General features: G+C 39.0%; 1 protein-coding gene across 6 annotated transcripts in view; it reads right to left on the bottom strand.

Annotated features, from left to right (window-relative positions):
- The window catches only part of LOC119647732 (formin-binding protein 1-like), a 246,959-nt gene that overhangs the window by 25,257 nt on the left and 202,689 nt on the right, over positions 1-19,013 (bottom strand). For all 6 annotated transcript variants that reach the window (XM_038048833.1, XM_038048837.1, XM_038048839.1 and 3 more), the window contains exons 3-4: positions 13,818-13,868; positions 7,753-7,897 (exon numbers count right to left, since the gene is read on the bottom strand). In XM_038048833.1, coding sequence (XP_037904761.1) covers positions 7,753-7,897; positions 13,818-13,868 — 196 coding nt within the window. The remainder of the gene's footprint in view (positions 1-7,752; positions 7,898-13,817; positions 13,869-19,013) is intronic.

The raw sequence follows: 19,013 nt of genomic DNA, 5'->3' as shown, positions 1-19,013 counted from the left end.
TAGGAGGCAAAGAGATTATTACTCTGATTTTACTCAGGTAATCATTCACTGGTATACGACGTTAATTCACGATACAAATTCCATTGCCAGCAGTGAGAGTTAAACCGCCATCTTCCGTACGACAGCCTCGTCCTCTAACCACTCAGCTATCCGGACACCTAAATGGAATGCCTAGGGAATAATGCTCGTACGATGCGATCCATCCTTTCGATATTAAGTGAACAAGATTTCCGCTGAGTACCGATCCCCGTCCGCCGCGTTCACTAGCTCCTGCCAGCAACAAACGTGGCTTGTTTATCTTACTGTAAGGTCGTTTTAGATTATTTGTACTGTCTTTGCGCATACCTTCTACCAATTATTTGAGCATTGTACCAAAAAGGCACATCCTCTGCAGCTCGCAATTCCGCAAATACATAGAAGGCTTTTCGCTGAAAGTCCTGGGGTTTACCATGAGTAGCTGTCGTATAGGCATAATCCCACTGCCCTCTTCGGACACGGATTGATTTGGAAACCACAATCAGAGTCCCGCCATGACTTGCATAGCGATACTGGTTTATACTGAGTACAGGCTGCTTCTATGATCGCCCTATTCAAGCACGTAGGGTATCTTCCGACCATGGAAACTGCTGTTATCAGGTTCATAGCAGAATTTACGACAGTGTCAGCTGCAGGTTTTCACCCTCCAAAATGACCAATTCCAATAGTTTCGAAGATTCTCCCAGTGTTCATCTTCCTGAGGTTCCACACGCACGTAGAGCTCCAGGCTAATCGCATGCCGAGGAATCTTCCAGAGTTTACCACCCCTTTACCGACATCACCAGTGATTTCAAAGTTTCGCCGGAAACGTTACTTTCTCAGCCTGGGTGCCGATACTTTGGGGTGGATTCGGTGTCTGGAATCTTAATGAGGCTTGCCCCTTTCACATACGATATTAAAGGGTCCCCTAACCAGGATTCACCGCTCAGTGAACATGATAATGCCCTCCAGGGTCTTGCGTTGAAAATTCGAGATCGTCTTAGTCGGTATTAGATAAATGCCAGAAAACGTTATCCTTCAACACCGACTTAATATAAAACCGTAGCTCGTTCCATTTCCGTTCTGAAGACCAGAGACCGTCGTGAGTCTGCATTATATGCAACGCACTCGCTAGACCCAACACGATCTTTCTGGAAATACAACTCTCCTTTTCGTAGCCAATCTTTGCTTTGTGACCTATCAATCCGCATCTACAGCGTGGTGCGCTTTTGTGAGATTCCTGGTACATTGAAGACGTGCGCATTTACTTTAAACACCTGTACCACTTTGGCGGGAGAGGGGTGATCTATAAGTTAGTCAAGATCTCATATTTTCAAAAAGCACATAGGCTCTAGGCTAGAAACCAAAATGTTCTCTTGCATTCATTCATTTTTGACAACTTCACAGAAGGTTGGGCCTTGTCATTCGAGTTCGAATCCAATTCTACGAAGATTCTACTAGCCTTCATTTTTCGTATTAAAGACAGTTCTCGGATTTAATCTTATAATCTCCCTCGTTTCGTCGCCACTTCTCTTTTTGCTCCAATCATGAAAACGGTTTTCTACGATGGAGCCCCGAATAGCAAAAGAATAGCCATTGTCCGATAGTAATTAGAATTAGAGAATAAATTTGCATCAGAATTGAATGGTTTGAGCGAGGATGTGCTTTGTATCTTAAAATAATCAACGCACTTACTAATTTCAAAACCTCCTGTTCATTGGCGAAGAATTGAACGTAAGTTTTCTGACGTTTACCATGAAATGGCTAAAACTAACGACCCAAAGAATAAAATTTGTCTAACTATTACTGAAACCTAGCTGGACTCGCACCTATAATGTTGCAAGTGTCGTCTGTAGATTTCATCAATCATCACACAGACTTTGCAATCAGAAGGACAAATCGGCCTTTCAATTCATACTAGACTACCTCGCACCTGTTCGGTGAAGGTCTACTCTTTAGGGAATAGAAAAAATCTGAAAAAAAGACTCACCGGTTTCACCTAGTCGGAATTTGTCATTTAAGAAAACTTTATGCAGTTTGAAATCAGAAATCTCAATCCTAAACAGGTTACGAGTACCTATCCAGCCATCCATCAAACCTCGCAGTTCAATTGCCGCTTTCAACAATGTTATTCAAGACTTAACCTTAATTAATAAGCGACTTTGAGAACAGGAGTTTACTGTTTAGCATCAAATATTTGATTGCTCTTTAAATTATAAGTTTTGAGCTTTAAAATTTGCATGATGAAAGATAAACACGCATATCCTGATTCATCGTCCAAAGTTGAGTATTAAATCTTATCAACTACTGAAATTACCACAATGAATCGTTAATTAGTCATGTATGTAATTGAAATCAAATCGAGTCGTCAATTCATGAATGATTCATGAATACCAGCAGATCTACAACCAAAAATACAGGGATCAGGTTCCGGATCAAAGAATTGCGGTACAGTACGCGGAGTTCACATCCTCGCTTCACCTGTTTTTCATCGATTCCTATCAACAGTGGAATGCTTTATATGGGACGGAATTCCGTTCGTTTTGCATTCTGCCATCGATACTATTCCTTCTTGTCTTCGGTTATGTCCACAGGACGCAGAGGGATTGAATTTATTTGTCAACAAAGAGGTTCTCACCGAGTCATAGACGTTGGTCTAATGGTTGCAGATTTGCAGCAAGAGGTTAGTAGAATCAGAATGGAAATAAATACCAACCAAACCAAAAGTCTCAATTTCACGGGTCCTATCTGGATCAATTGCCATAGCATTGAAGGGGTCGATCCATTTGTATATCTTCATATCAACGCATTAACTAAATCTGGAAATGAAGATACTTCAAAACCAACATCAAATTGGGGTTATTTCATACCAATGTCTTCTTTGCGCTGCTACATGAACGCAGCATATGGGAAATAACCGCCGATGTTACTCGAAAGCATAGTCTGCAACAATATCAAGAGAAGTACTTCATCGGTGTAGGGGCCAGATACTTGTGGGCATGTTGATCAGAAGGCGGAAGTGGTAGTGAGTAGGTCACATATTGGAGAAGAGTGATAGGATAGATGACCTAGAGCTACACAGTGCAGAACAGTGGAAAAAGAATGGAAATTTCTCGCATAGTTCGTTTTTCAAAGCGCATGACTACTTTGGAAGGTTCTATATTCAGGAATGCGTTTTAAAAATCACGGTGTTGTCTGCAAGTAATGGCTAGGTATATCTGTTGTATACATAAGGTAAAGTACCTCAGTTTTTTGAGGTGCTCCACAGAGAAAATTTTTTATCTAAGATAACGTCCCTTCACCTATCTACTAACTTCCTGTTCAGTAAGTAGATCTCTTAGAAGGTGTGGATAGACAAAGGAAAAAACTTTTGAATTCAATGATCTCGTTTCCTCGGGTTCGAATTTCAGTCGCAATAGGATGATCTGTATGTTTATCAATTCTATAGCATTAATTGTAATAATGTAACTGAAGAACACGAAAAGTGACTGGGTTGATATCCTATACTCCACAAAGAAGTGAACAGAAGGATAAAATTCGACGTCAGAGTGCTTGGTATCGTAGAATTCGAAGCTGAACGTTTTAAAGTTATCTTCTTTGGATAAGTGAGTCTCATATATAAGAATAACATCAATTGCGTTGGCCTAAAGGAATATTTGTAGCTTGTGTCTGCGTTGTTGCTGTTGGCATCTTGGTAATAAATTTTCAAAGAGTTATCATTTCGAGAACCAGATTTGTATAGTTTCCATACTAATATTTTGGATTCGTATCATCACATTCTGTTTGCGATACGCACCATTCCGTCAATGAAAGCTTACATGAAGTTCTGGCTTTTTGTGGTAGTTTTCTTTTCTAAAAATACATTGGTAAAAGCCGTTTACAATCTCTTCGCTATTGCACAGCAGTGAAGACACTAGCGGGTAAGAAGAATTGGTAGTCCAGAGTGCCCAAGTACTACTAGCGACCACTCGAGTGAATGTGCAAAATAGTTAAAAAAAAATGTGCAATACTGAGAGCTTTGGTAGGGTCCACATCGTCACCAAGTTCGGCCTGAAGAAATGATTCCCGAAAGTTCAGATAAGTGAGATAGGAGCAAATCACATAGATTCAGAGTAAAGGCAGTATGATTTTGGTTATGGGAACGAAATATAGGGACTTCACAATTAACGTGTTTTCTTTAGTATCGCCACGCATATCAAACTTGTGCCTCTCAACTGAGATGAAATTTAATTTTCCAGAGGAGCTACCAGCCGAAAACTAGTATCAACAGACCACCAGGCAAGATGACTATAGCAAGTACATTGCTCGATTCCAGTTTAATCAAGCTACTGAGCCTGGGAAGGGTCTGTGCAACTCCCAGCAAAAAGTTCATATTCGGTTCCCGCAGCTGGAGAAATCAAAAACGAAAATGCTCAGTTCAAAATTTAGTATTTATGGGAGAGAACCTACCGCTCCAATCGCATGGTAGAAATATCAATGGCAGATCACCTTGCAAAGTACATATACTATTTGCCTCATCATCCCGTAAACAAGGAGAAGAGCACCACCGTACAGCTTCGAGTCGTCTTCAATGCGTTTCAGGTAATACCGGCAGGCAAGTTGATGAACGATACTTTGCTCAGCAGTTTCTGTATCCAGACTAACATCGCTCGCATATTAATAAAATGGAGAACACATATGGTATTCTTTATAACACGTAGTGCCAGAAGAACTCGTACGCTGGGTTCAATTGCTCTACCACGATCCGAAAAGTAAAGTTCGGAGGGTGGCAGATGTATCAAAACCGCTTCGTGTTTCTCTTGGTGTTCAACAAGGAAGCGACCTTTCACCACCCCTCTTTGTTCTTGTTATGGACACTGTTACACGGGACATCCAACGTCCAGCACCCTATACACTGCTTTACGCAGATGATGTTTTCCTAGCGTCTAATAATAAAAAAGATATCGAGCTACTTGTCAAAAATTGGAATGATCGCAGCACGGCCTCCCATTGAATTTGAATAAAACCGAATTTTCGTCTACCGATCCCCATGAAACAGGCACTATCATTATCAGTGGCAGTGACCTGGCCAGAACTGAGCAATTTAAATATCTCAAGTCACGCATTAGCGAAACCTAGATGAAGTGGCGTTCCATAATTGAAGTCGTGATGACGTAACAACGAACGTCCCAAATCTAAAATTTACTGCAGTGTCGTTTGCATTGTCCTCCTCTATGGTTCTGAATGTTGGCCGACTACAAAAGACAATGAACGATGCCTCACAGTAATGGGGACCTTGATCACATCCGAAATGAGGATATCCGTGCTGGATATGGGCTTGCACCGATCATGGAAAAATTGCGAAAGGCGTCTTCGATGGTAGGGTCATTTAATTCGCGCTAAAGAAAATTCGCTTGCCAAGATTGGTCTGAGCATCAAAGTGGTAAACAACCAAAATACCGACCCACACAATGGTGACTCAATACGTTGGATGCGGATTTAAAAGCCTCGGGAATACATCCAGATAAAGTGCAAGGATATCTCGTTTTTTTCTATTTACTTCCTCCTGAAAATGTCACTAAAGTATATATATAATAAATAAAAAAATCAAATTGCTACTCGTTAGGAAACATCGAGCAGGTGTTTTTACTAGTCAGATGTTCAATTTGTCAAGTCACAACTTTTTGCTCGACGGTGTATAGTGACTAGTTGTACTGCTGGATGGCCAAGTAACCATTCGGGATAATCATTGACAACCACGAGGGCAGAGCTATCACTGAATTCAATAAACCATTACAAATGGTGAACAAAATGGGGTCAGACATTCCTCAGGTCCGGCGTATTGAATTCGGAACACGTGGAATTTTGATAACGATGTGAGAGAGAGAGAGTACCCCCGACCTTCTCGAGCGTAGCTAGCACGGAGGCGTGAAAGCGCATGTCGACGGGACACTTCAGTAGAGCTGCACTCAAATGCTGGGGATAGCTCAGCCATTGTCTTTGATCATAGTGTTTCCTATTCACGCCTTAGTGGAATATAGGACAACCATGCAGTCTGTTTATTATTGTTTTCTTCCCTCAATTTTTTAATGGCTGTGCTTCACTTTCATTAGCATTACACTTAACGCTGTGCAAGTGATAAAATCACAGCAGCGAGACAAACACAAGACGAACACAGACATCCATGACGACTGAAATTTGAAAACAGAGCAACGAAATTGAAAGTCTGATGCTATATCCCCCCCACCATCGCGCCGTCAATATGCAAAATATCATTTTATGTGGCATTTCAAATGTACTTATGTATCTATTCCCACAATTAATCCAATCAAGAAAAAGTGTTAACTATCAGATGAAATGCACTGTCATTGACAAAATGCCACAAATAATATATGTGTCCTTTCATACCAATTACAATTGTGCGCAGGGAAGAGGCAGAATCAACCAATTCTAGAATTTCCTTCAGGACAAAAATGTTCAGATTGTGAGCATTTTCGTAACAAATATGTCACCGAAATTCATATTTCGTTCGTGTAGCAGCAAATAAAATTATAATCCTTCAATACGTTTGCAACTATCATACATAAGCGGTGAAAAACCATGTTTTTTTGCTGGAAAATGAATTAATCATATCATGTCCCAAATCAGTACCCTGTCAACGGCTTTTTTCGTCAGTCAAATCGTTTTCTAAAGCCCGTCATCCACGTTTAGTTCGGGCTGTCAGTTACGCCTGACCGCATTTGACTGGCATCAGTAACGTGAATGGGATGCAGTTGGTCTGCCAGTTTTGATTGTTCAGGTCGGTGATCGAATGAAAAATGTTTCGGCTAACCGCTTTTGTTAAGGTTTTGTTGAATGATTTTCAAAGCAAACATTAGCTTCAACATTAGTTTCATTCATTGGTGAGGGGTGCGGGGGCCCGAAAAGGCCAATTATTTAAAAGAACCATTATCAGGAACTACCCAACCAAGAAATACGGAAAAAATCATGGTAGTCCATGCACTTGGTATCTAGGCCTCAAAATACTCTCCGTTACGATATCTGCTCAAATAAATATAAATACGATGTCTGCAAAGTTAATAATAGTATATTATTATATTTTGAAAATTTACTGCGAACCTCCCTTAGATCCGCGAGATGTTGCAGTGAAGTGAACTTTAGTAGGGAGCATTATATTCGAAAGTTTGGTGGAAATCATACTATTATTAACAAAGTTATAGTAGGTCAAAGTTTTACGTCAAATTACACTCCCCGCGAGGCAAAATGTCATCGAATTGAATATCGGGTACCTTCAATGTACATGCACTACGAGGTGTGTATAATTGGAACCGTCGTGTACCCAGCTTTTCTCACACAAAATATCAACAAAACCTTACATACCTGAAGCGCCAAGCTTCCGGTTTCCGACTTGTTTACGATGTGAGCGAGGATTTCTGTTTATTTAGGCTGTGAGCGAGAATTTTATGGGCATTTTTATCGTCAATGGACATTTTTGACAAATGCTCATACATGAAAATATTTTAAGTTTAATTGGCGGCCAGATGCATTGCAGGCTCTTCCGACGTAACAGACAGGCCAAACTGAATGTGAATGGCGGGATTAACAGAGAAATGTCGTTTATTTCGTCTAACATTAACTGTTGTTCGATACAGCGCAACACTTTGTATTTTTCACCATATAAAATTTCTTAAGTTAACAAACTTGGGTTTGTTTTTGAAAAACTAATCAATTTAAGGAGAAAAGATCATGTGCACTTACCTTCCGATCTTCCTTCAGATTTTTTGATAATACTGCAATACCTTGTATGATTTGTGCTTGAAATGATTCTGCTACAACTTCTCTTTGTCCGGCCAAATCGCTTACTTCTTTTAATACATTTCGAAATGCCTGCCATGACGACAATCTGGAAAGAATATAAAACATAAGAAACTGAAATATCTGAATAGAAATCATCAAGAAGATAGTATCAACGAATGAGTGCATTTAGTAATCATATCGTGAATAAATAGCAATTTTCTAAGCTTCCATTATGCAATGACTATTTAAGTTTGTATCTAATGCACCAGTAGATTTATATTACGTATCTGAACTATTCGGTTCTAGTTAATAAAGATAGCTGGGTCATTAAAAACGGTAGATGTAGGAACAAAGTAATGGTTTGTTCTGAACAAACTTAGTCAATGTACTATATATGTACTCGTATATGTGCATCTGTTTTGTGATCTGGTCTACATAAAAATATTAACCTAGTATTTCAGCGGATACTCCTATATTATCTCGGAATTTACCGTGAAGCGCAAACAAACAATCTATCGTTTTAAATACAGAATAAGCGACTATGAATAAGATGTCCTAATTCCCTCCCACTTTAGCACCACGAGAGTCATAATAATCTACTTAATACTGTGTTTTCACTTTGCAGATGAATACAAGGTCAATCAATGTATTTCTGTTTACTCAGTACACGCTTTTAATGGAGTAATAAACAAATTGAAAGAAGAGTTCAGATAACGCAGCAAAGAATTCTACAAAGTGAGGTCGCCTAGCAAAATCAATAAAAAGTTTATTGTTGAAAAGAACTTGTAAACCTAATGAAGAATAATACATTATAAAATTTATGCATGGCTTTTATGAGCCTTTGTAGTGATAATGGTCAATGAAATCACACAAAGAATATCTTCTACACGTGACGGTCATTCACTTTAGTTCTTTTTGAAGAGAATCGATTGTTTGAAAATGTCCGTTTTAGACTTCCCAATTTCAATGTCCAAATTGGCAAATATTTAATTAAAAAAATATTTTGCTTTGAATCTCCACTCAAGTAAAAAAATTTGAAAAGGTAAAGAATTTGTTGACAGACAATATCTTTAAGAATAAATACAAGAAATCATATTGTATTTCATCAAAGATAGTTGTCTCTGCAGCCATGCATGGGATTATGGTCAGTCACGAAAATACTGAACATTCGCCGGTAACATCATCATTACCTCTAAGTATCTTGGAGGCGAGAAGAGTGGATGACTTTCAAAATAGCCCAAGCATCACTCTTTGTGTTAATCTTAAACCATAGCTGGACAAATGCATGATCCGCCAACGAAATGGAGGTTCTAAAAGTTGGTCGTAATTTATTGTATTTATGGATAAGATGTGGCCGTGGATAAGATGATGATGAATGGGGAAGCGGTAGTGACATCTTGACCTACTTTCGTGTAAATGGTGGGCACGCTTAATATGAAATTTGTTACAATTCTGAAATTGAATAATGTTTTTATTCAACAGCGGGTGGAAAACATTATAAATAGATGCGAAAGCAAAAAGAGATTGACGAGATTGTTGTTCTACTAGCATCTTTTGCCTTTTAAATACAAAAATTTGTTGACCTCAGAAATGTTTTTGGAGATTTTTAATAAATCACATTGAAATGACGAATTTACTTTTTGATCGACTGAAATAAAAGCAAGGGACACCAAATCTTTTCTTTTGTTCCACCAAACAAGCGTAAGAAGCCCAGAATGGTCAAAAGTGTGCGAAATAGTGAATGTTCTGTTATGGTGGCAAGTCTAGAAACCTCTTCAGTACTTTAATATTTAATACAAACAATATAAAATCTACACCTTGGACCCCGTGGCGGAAAAACTTTATGAGAATAGATGTACAATATCAGGAAATGGAAAGATATCTTGGTTTGAGTTCCACCGGATTTAAGGTTCCGTAGATATGACCAAAAAAATCCATAAGGTCAGCTGATGGTCACTTGGCGAGTTGATTTAATTATTTTAATTGTCTTTACGATGGCGCCAAGAAACTAACGCTGTAAGTTGTGTTGGAATTTCGTTCTGCGCAGTGATGTTTTTCTAACCGATAGCAACAGTATGGATTGCCGATATGTAAATATAAACATGGAAGACCAAAATTCAATGCAGAACAATCTACAACACTTTGATTTACTTGAAGCTACTTTAGTTTGTGAGAAAACGACCAGCGCGATCTCTGACGCAAGTAATATTTATGATTCTTACCAAGGAAATAGCGAAGACGAGAAAACGAAGACATCGCATTGTAAGAAGTAACGCTAACAGTGAATGCAATTCTGTGGAGAAGTTTGTCACCACATCTCCTAGCGTACAAATATAGTCACAATCAAGAGAACATCAACCATCAATTCACAGCGCCAACAGATTGTTGATTTTTTTGTAAAAATAATTTGTTTTCTCGTTCTTCAGAGTTAATGGTATGCGAAGACACTTCGAAAAGCTGCACTAAAAACATACATTATGGAAATGGGAAGGTTATATATGTAATATTATTATTAATAGGTGATATCACATTACGGTCATCGAGGTCGATCCAAACATCAGCAGACATCGTAACATCACCGAACACAACATGATTTAATATCACTTCATCTATCATATCACTTCATCTCCGCAATGATGAAGATATTACTCTCGTGGTATGTAATGTTTAGTAATATTTGTGCCGGTGTGATATCACATTAAAAAACACCACCGAACATATCTAGACGTTGTCACTTGGTAATGCATTTCGGCTGCTCATTCATGTGCGTGTGGTCAAGGTAATATTATTGTACAATATATCGTTTGATACATGACATCGTTCTTCTTTATACAATTTAGTGTTACAATTTCATATTCTTTTAGCTGGCTGATGGAAAAATGATTTCAGATTTGTGTGGGGTAAACTAACGACTAACTAAGGAAATACTTTGCAATGACAAACAAAGCAATAGAAAATGCATATACGTCCAAGTTCACAAGAATTATGATTGTCGGTTTTTTGCATGTGAAATTATCTTACCTACCTACTCGGCACTGCCCTAGGTAAGTGGCTAGTGATCCATATGGTTAATGTATTGGTATGTCGGTATGTCGATGTCGCCTAGAAGGTTTTTTTGTGTGTGTTTTCCAATGCTATTCCAGCAGGAAAGAGATGCATCCGAAAGATTGATTTTGGATGCATCTACTTATTTGCTCCTCATTCCTTAAGAGAGCAAACATGGATCAATTACCGAGAATGTTGCGCGTGTTTGCCTCCTATAGAGTATTTTGAAGCATTATTCGCTCAGTGCTTTCATTAAGATCCGTTATCATTAATCCGAAATGAATCTTTAAGGAAGCTCTGCCTTCGACTTCCGCTGGGATGTAGTTAACCACATATCTCATGTATATAGTCTTCTTGGAGCAAACATAAGGTTTTTAGTTAAAGTTAATCAACTCTCCACTGTCATGAGCTGTAACATATTCAAACTAGTTTGACAGAGAACTGTGAAATATAACTAAAAGGAGACAATTTTCAGCATATCGCGCATTTAGCGGTATTCGAGCACAGTCTACCAGAAGGTCAATCAGGTTTCAATTAAGCACTTGCAATCTTGCAATCTCTAATCATCATCATCATCAACGGCGCAACAACCGGTATCCGGTCTAGGCCTGCCTTAATAAGGAACTCCAGACATCCCGGTTTTGCGCCGAGGTCTACCAATTCGATATCCCTAAAAGCTGTCTGGCGTCCTGGCCCACACCATCGCTCCATCTTAGGCAGGGTCTGCCTCGTCTTCTTTTCCTACCATGGATATTGCCCTTATAGACTTTCCGGGTGGGATCATCTTCATCCATACGGATTAAGTGACCCGCCCACCGTAACCTATTGAGCCGGATTTTATCCACAACCGGACGGTCATGGTATCGCTCATAGATTTCGTCATTGTGTAGACTACGGAATCGTCCATCCTCATGTAGGGGGCCAAAAATTCTTCGGACGATTCTTCTCCGGAACGCGACCAAGAGTTCGCAATTTTTCTTGCTAAGAACCCAAGTTTTCGAGGAATACATGAGGACTGGCAAGATCATAATCTTGTACAGTAAGAGCTTTGACCCTATGGTGAGACGTTTCGAGCGGAACAGTCTTTGTAAGCTGAAATAGGCTCTGTTGGCTGACAACAACCGTGCGCGGATTTCATCATCGTAGCTGTTATCGGTTGTGGTTTTCGACCCTAGATAGGAGAAATTGTCAACGGTCTCAAAGTTGTATTCTCCTATCCTTATTATTCTTCGTGTTTGACCAGTGCGGTTTGATGTTGTTGGTTGATTCGTCTTCGGTGCTGACGTTGCCACCATATATTTTGTCTTGCCTTCATTGATGAATCTTGGGCTACACTGTTTGCTATCCCAATAAGACATGGACCTTGATCTAATTGCACTAGATCTGAAAAAGGAGACAAACAGAGTTTCACTGAAAAGAAATACCAAGAAAACTCAGTCGGCTGATCATAAAACTCTTTCTACTTACATAAATACACAACATCAAGGACATCCGAGGGGTTTCCTGTTCACTCCTTGGTGGAGTACAGGGCATCTACAAAGTCAGATTGTGCTTCAGTTTTACTATTCCTACACTTAACGCTGTGCAAGTGATACGCTTACAGCAGCCAGACAGATACCGCTGGGATTCGAACCCGAAACAGCAAGATTGATACGCTGACTGTCCACCCCCTCAATCATCCCGTCGTAACTAGTCATCAGTTTCTTATCAGTCTGAAATCAGTTTCAGTCCTCCATCAATCAACCCAACCACAGTAGACCTTTTCTAAATTGTAATTTTTGGATCTATTCTGATCATTTATATACACAATATGTCCTTTAAATATCCGGATGGGATTCCTTAAATAGTTCATATTAATGTCATATCTTGGTTAACGACTGATATTCACATCCGGTACCTTCTATCAGAATCTCATGTAAATCAAACGGACCCAAATTTTTTAGATTTAATTATTCATAGGGCCAAACATACAAAATGCCCACCCAAAAGAATACATTGTTATCATTTTCCAATTTTGACAAGCATATATGGAATCATATATTAATTACTTTACTATTTCGCTTCAAAAATAATACTTCATACTTTAATACTGAGTGAAATTGATCTCTATCCCAATTTTAGGATCCCCACAATATTCATAATCTTGACGTGGCTACATTCATGAGAACACTTGAAAACACTTAAAACTGAATAAAGCAGAATTTGGCAATTGAAGAATCAATACCAAAGTAATGACGCAAAAATTATCAATTGATGATTAATCGTATAATTGGTTTGGTGGACCCGACCTGGCTGGCGCCTTTTCTAAACCATATTGTAACCGAATTCCATTAATCCAATCTTTCAAACATTTGTGGTTAATATCGGAACATATCCATGTTAATTCGATTAATAAATCATAAATCTGTTCCATTATAGAAAATGAAATCATTTTAAATCCATTCTAACTACCCAAAGGTCAAGATATACGCACATACACATCTCAAATGTGTAATCTTAGATCAATTCACTATAATTGAAAACGGTCCCAGACCACATGAAATAGCAAAACGCTACTGAAGCTCGATTCAACCTCCAAACACTATAGGTTTTATCCCTCATCAGTGCATTGATATATCCCAGCTGAATCCAAACTCTAATTGACGTAATAACATAAAATTAAAAACACTATAAGACAACCATCCAACCATCTAACCAATGCGATCATCCATTACTTACAAAGCCAAATGGAATTTTGTTTATTTTCTTAAATCGATCAGTGATCTCGAAAAAAGCAAATAAAAAGCCACAGAAAAGATGAAAATGTTTCGATTGATAACAGAATTTACGAAAGAAAATCCACAAAATGTTGCTGCAGCAGTAGGGGTTTTCCTCGTCTAATATTTGTACAATAATATAATCAATTAAACAAAAAATGATAAATGTATTAAAGCAAATGGAAAATTTTTGAAATATCAATAATTAATTGATGACCAACTTACTCATAGTCTTCTTCCTCTTTCTTTTTGGGCTGATAATTTTTCACCAGTCGTCTGAAAGTACGAAGAGAAAAATTGAATTTATAAATGCTTAAATATGTTAATGGTAAATTTATATATATATGGACTTGGAAGCGTAGATGAAAAAAGTTGAAATACGTGAATTATATTAAGCGAAACTAATCAACTTAAAAGTAACTTTACAGATTCTTTCACAAATGATTGATTTTGTTTCTAAAATTAAAAATGGTACTTTGGGTAGATGATTTCCCCAACTCTCGCGGGAGCAGATGATACCATCCAATAGCACTGTAAGAAGCACGATTGCAGTTAATCAATTGATGCTTATAAAATCATCAAAGCAAGATATGGCTATAAATTATCTTAGTGATCAAGTCCCAAGCCCCGAAGTCTTTTCGTCTATTGTGGGTGACATCTCTGAAAATTTTATTGGGTTAGGAGTTAGGAACTAGTCTAGATTGTGTATTCCATGAAAAACGCGATAGGCACTTCCGAGATTTGAAATAAGATAATTTCGATTTTCATTCGATGCTTCGAAAATCTTAGTCTTTATGAGGTAGTAGTTTTCGTTGAGGTTAAAAATTGGCGAGCAATGAGAGCCGCATGTCCATATGAGTTTCACAAAGCTACAGGCTTTCTCGCCCAACTTTTGTGCAGTTTTTTTAAAAGAATTGTTTGATTACTGTTAAGTTTTGAGAAATGAATATTGACCATACGAGTCCCTTAAAGCAAAAGATACCGATATTTGTTAGTTTAGTTTGGGGAAGCCACAGCTCCAAGCACTCAGGCCCTTGCTAGGGCCATTGTACTATCCCCGAAGATCGCCTATTCATCGGCCTTTTGCTGACGGCGTTCGCAAGCTTTCGCGAAACTAAAAACATTCTCCAGAGACAGAGAATTCACAGACTCTTCGTTGGAGAAAACCTTACCAAGGTATCTTCGTCTGAGATCTGAGGAGGCCGGGCAGCTGCATACGAAATCCAGGACCGTCCCTTCTTCCTCCTTGCACGAGACTACCACTCCGATTTTTCATATGCCATAGTTTAAGGGGCAGTGTCCCGTTAAAATCCCTACTAGGGTCTTCATGTCCCATTTCTTAAGCGACAACAAAAATGCCACTCTAGTGGCCCCCGGATATCGACATTAACTTGACATTTGAATTTATCTGACGAGTCTTTTTTAGGGCAAGATAAACCACGATTTCTATTAGCTTGACTGTTGCTCATTTTTCCAATGTTAGTCATAGCATCAGCCCGAAGAAATTTGGATAGTCTTCTTTTGCTAATTCTAAACTAAAAAAAACTCCAGACCTAAAGGAAATCACCTCTTTCTCTCCTCCTTTAGGCGTTACCAACATAATAATACACTAAGCACCTTCTGCTTTTGGCATCATTTTCCCCTAGACTACAATGTCACTGTAATGTTGTTTTGTAATGAGTATACTTTAGAAGCTGCTTAAAGTTTAAGGTTGAGCCTAGCATCACCTCCATATACTGGTTGGTTCAAAAGTGGACGATGTGATTCCTAATGCCTTGAGTCGCATCTTGTTCCGTAGAAATCTCTCTGCGCGATCTGCTTTAAGCCACTTATTCAAACTTTGCTCGTCCGTTGCCTTTGCTGACCAGCTGGCCAACCTCTTCATTTTTGCCTCGCAGGTTTCCTACTATCTCCCTCCCTAAAGTAAAATTGACTGTTGGTCGCTGTGAGAGCACAGATTAGGTTGAATTTATTTTATTTTCCGTTTCAGATAACATCTATCTCAGTTCTCTGTGTTTGGCGGTTGCAACAATATGGTTATTATGGAAACTTTATCCTGTCGGACTCCTCCACAATGCGCCCTTAATTTCTCGACGTATTCACATGTATACAGTTTCATCCGATTTGATTCGCTTTCGGTTGCTGCGAGAAATGTGAATCGGTGTTTCGGTTTTAAATCGGTGTCTATTCGGTACCTAATTGAAACCGTATAGCATTGGATGCTCCCGCGACACGAATAGGTTTTAACTTCATTGTCGATAACGACCCAAACAACCGAAGACGAATCGATTCGAATAGAACCGTATTCGTGTGACACGAACCTAAGCAGGGTCGTAAAGAGAAAATACGATCATAGGGTTAAAACCTAGCTCTCGCCCCACGAAAACCCCGGGGTTGAGGAAAATCATACATACATACATTCAATGCACCCTAAAGATCTTTTGAAATAACCTCACCAGTTTGTTTTTGTTCATCCGTCAACATTTTTGAAAGGGGCTTTGCGCAAATCTTCTTGATCCCAAGATCCTTACCTATAATTATGCGCATTCTATCGATTCCCAGGATATCTGCGATCAAAGGAACACTTAAATGCGTATCTGTGTTCAACAAATCTCGCCAAATTTTCTCGTTGTCTTCGGCTTTGAAGGTTGACACGCGAACTCTCGGCCTTCTTTAAACCCCCCCCCCATCTAGTCGAATTTCGAAAACGGTAGGAGATAGGCTGTGTGGAGCGCATGGACAACGCAAGAATCCTCAATCACAAGAAAAACCACGGAAATGATGAGAGGACACGCCAAACTATTAAAGCAAATCAAGGTTCAAATTTGACAGTTGGAAAATGGGACGTTTCGAGCGGAACAATTTTTGTAGGCTGAAATACGCTCTGTTGGTTGCCAACAACCTTGCAGCGGATTTCATCGTCGTAGCTGTTATCGATTGTAATTTTCGACCCTAGATAGGAGAAATTTTCAACGTTCTCAAAGTTGTAGTCTCCAATCTTCACAGTTTTCGTTTGACCAGTGCAATTCGATGTTTTTCGTTCTTTCGGTTTTTGTGCTGACGTTGCCACCATATACTTCGTTTTGCCTTCATGAAGTCTTGCCTAGATGAAGGTAGACTGTGCATCTCAGGTTGTCCTTCCCATGGGGTTGATATCGTCAACATAGGCCAGTAGTTGAGTGGGCTTGAAGAGGATGTTGCCTCCCACTTTCTCCAGGGCCAGGTTGAAGAGGACGCATGATAGGACATCCCCTTGTCTTATACCGTTGTTGATGTTGAATGGTCTCGAGAATGATCCTGCTGCTTTTATCTGGCCTCGCAGATTGGTCAGGGTCAGCCTAGTCAGTCTTATCAATTTCGTTGGGATACCGAATTCCCTCATGGCCGTGTACAGTTTTACCCTGTCTATGCTGTCATAGGCGGCTTACCACTTGGAGAGTTACAATCCAGTGCTTCCATCTTCACGTATTTTGGGCCTTCGAAGTGTACTACTACACTACTACTGGCTCTGGCGTCTGAAGGGGAGCAAATCAGGGCATTCTTGTGTTTGTGTTTGCTACTAAACCGTCGAATTTAAATTTTTACTTTAACTTCACGATTGCAGCCTCTGATAGACGATCATTACGAACCACACATCGCAAATGAAGTAGAATTTAGGACATTGTAATAAACCCTTAAACTGCAGAATAGAGCTGCCGCCTTGGTAGAGCTGCAGCTGCTGTTGCGGTTACCAGGACATAAGGGCACACCTCGAGCAAGCAGTAAACATTAATTCCACATCGGATTTTCGCTTCATTTTGCTAGACTTACCAGGGTACAATAATATAGTGTTACAAGAGGAATGTCATGGTGTCCTATTATCTTATCGCGTTTGAACCCTGAATGTCCAATCTGCAATGCTGAAATTTTTGAAGATGGAGAAAGCAAGAGTTTATCGAAAATTCAAAACGCTCAGGCTATTCAGACACAAAGGATTGAAAAAACTCTAGGCCTCGATCTTTTTGACAGAAAATATGCTCGCGGAACTTCCGAAGAACGCGCTTCTTCAACTTGGGTACTTTTCCTTAAATTGGTACATTTCAGAAATATGATCTCCTAAAAAGGAAACAGCTAGAAACAAACGACATTGTACAGGCTTATAAATCTGTTCTTTATCCTTTTGGAATTGTTTGAAAAGTTGGTTCACAAACTATAAAATCAGATTGTACTTTTTTTAATCAACAAAAGTAATTCCACAATATCAGTGTGCTTTGGAGAGGACCGTGGAGTCATCGAACAGGTTTACGAAACCGTCGATATACCTTCAGTTTTTTTGGATGTAACAAAACCCGTAGCACAGGTATAATAGATACGTCTAATATTCAAAGTAAGTAAACTGTGGCTATGCCATGCAGTAAGGAGCTCTTGAAAGTAGCGTCCCAAGACTAATGTTTCCTGTTCACTCCTTAGTGGAGTATAGGGTCATCCACACAGTCAGACTGTGTTTCACTTTTACTATCATCACACTTAACACTGCAAGTGATAAGCTCACAGCAGCAAGACAAATACAGACACTCATGACGACTGGGATTCGAACCACGAATAGCGAGATTGAGAGACTGACGCTCTATACCCTCAACCATCGCACCGTCCCAGGGCTGACACTATCTTATAATATCACCTTTTTGAATTTATCAGCTGATCTAAATTTGACAACCTCCAACGTTTGTAGATATTTAGCCTTTTTAATTACCAATTCAATTCTTAGGTTGATTAAGAAAAACTTAAAGACGGTTCAAGAATTGGGAAACTGAACGAGATAAAAATCTCTTCTTTCTTCCTTTCAACTTAAAATATTCCCACCTCAAATAAATCCATGACCAATAGTGAATTTAATTTTGGGTGTGAACTCTGAGTTTCAGGCGAGTTCACGGTAATGTAATTGAATCAATAAAGATGACAAAAAGTATGGCCAAGTGTCACCTCAAAGACGAATTTTGAGATAATCATTTGAATCATACCGGATCAGCGTCAACTGTAGTGAATTATGTGTTAAATGAAGTTTTATATATGACAGGTTCGTGTTTTTTTCGGTTTGCCTGACGAGTAGATCTGCAGTCCGTACCTTACTTTCATATGCAAATTTTCAAAAGACAAGATTATTTATTGTTGAAGTTTTGGCATCCGAAAACAATAAAGCAAACATTTTGGCTCGGATTATCAAGCTGTTGCGTGGGCTGTTTGTAAAGCTTCTACATATTCCAAGTATTTGCGCAAATTATTAAAATTTTCCTACAGATACATACATGTAGTATATATAAAAAAAATTTAGAGGTTGTCCCATTATCTTCAATCCATTTATACAGTTCAAGTAGACTGGAATCATTCATATACCGCACTCGTAGTCTCAATTAAAATTCAACGAAAGTTCGATTTTATTCT

Source organism: Hermetia illucens, chromosome 2 (genome assembly GCF_905115235.1).
Source record: "Hermetia illucens chromosome 2, iHerIll2.2.curated.20191125, whole genome shotgun sequence".
Classification (NCBI taxonomy): Eukaryota; Metazoa; Arthropoda; class Insecta; order Diptera; family Stratiomyidae; genus Hermetia; species Hermetia illucens.
This window is presented reverse-complemented; position numbering and strand designations above follow the sequence as displayed.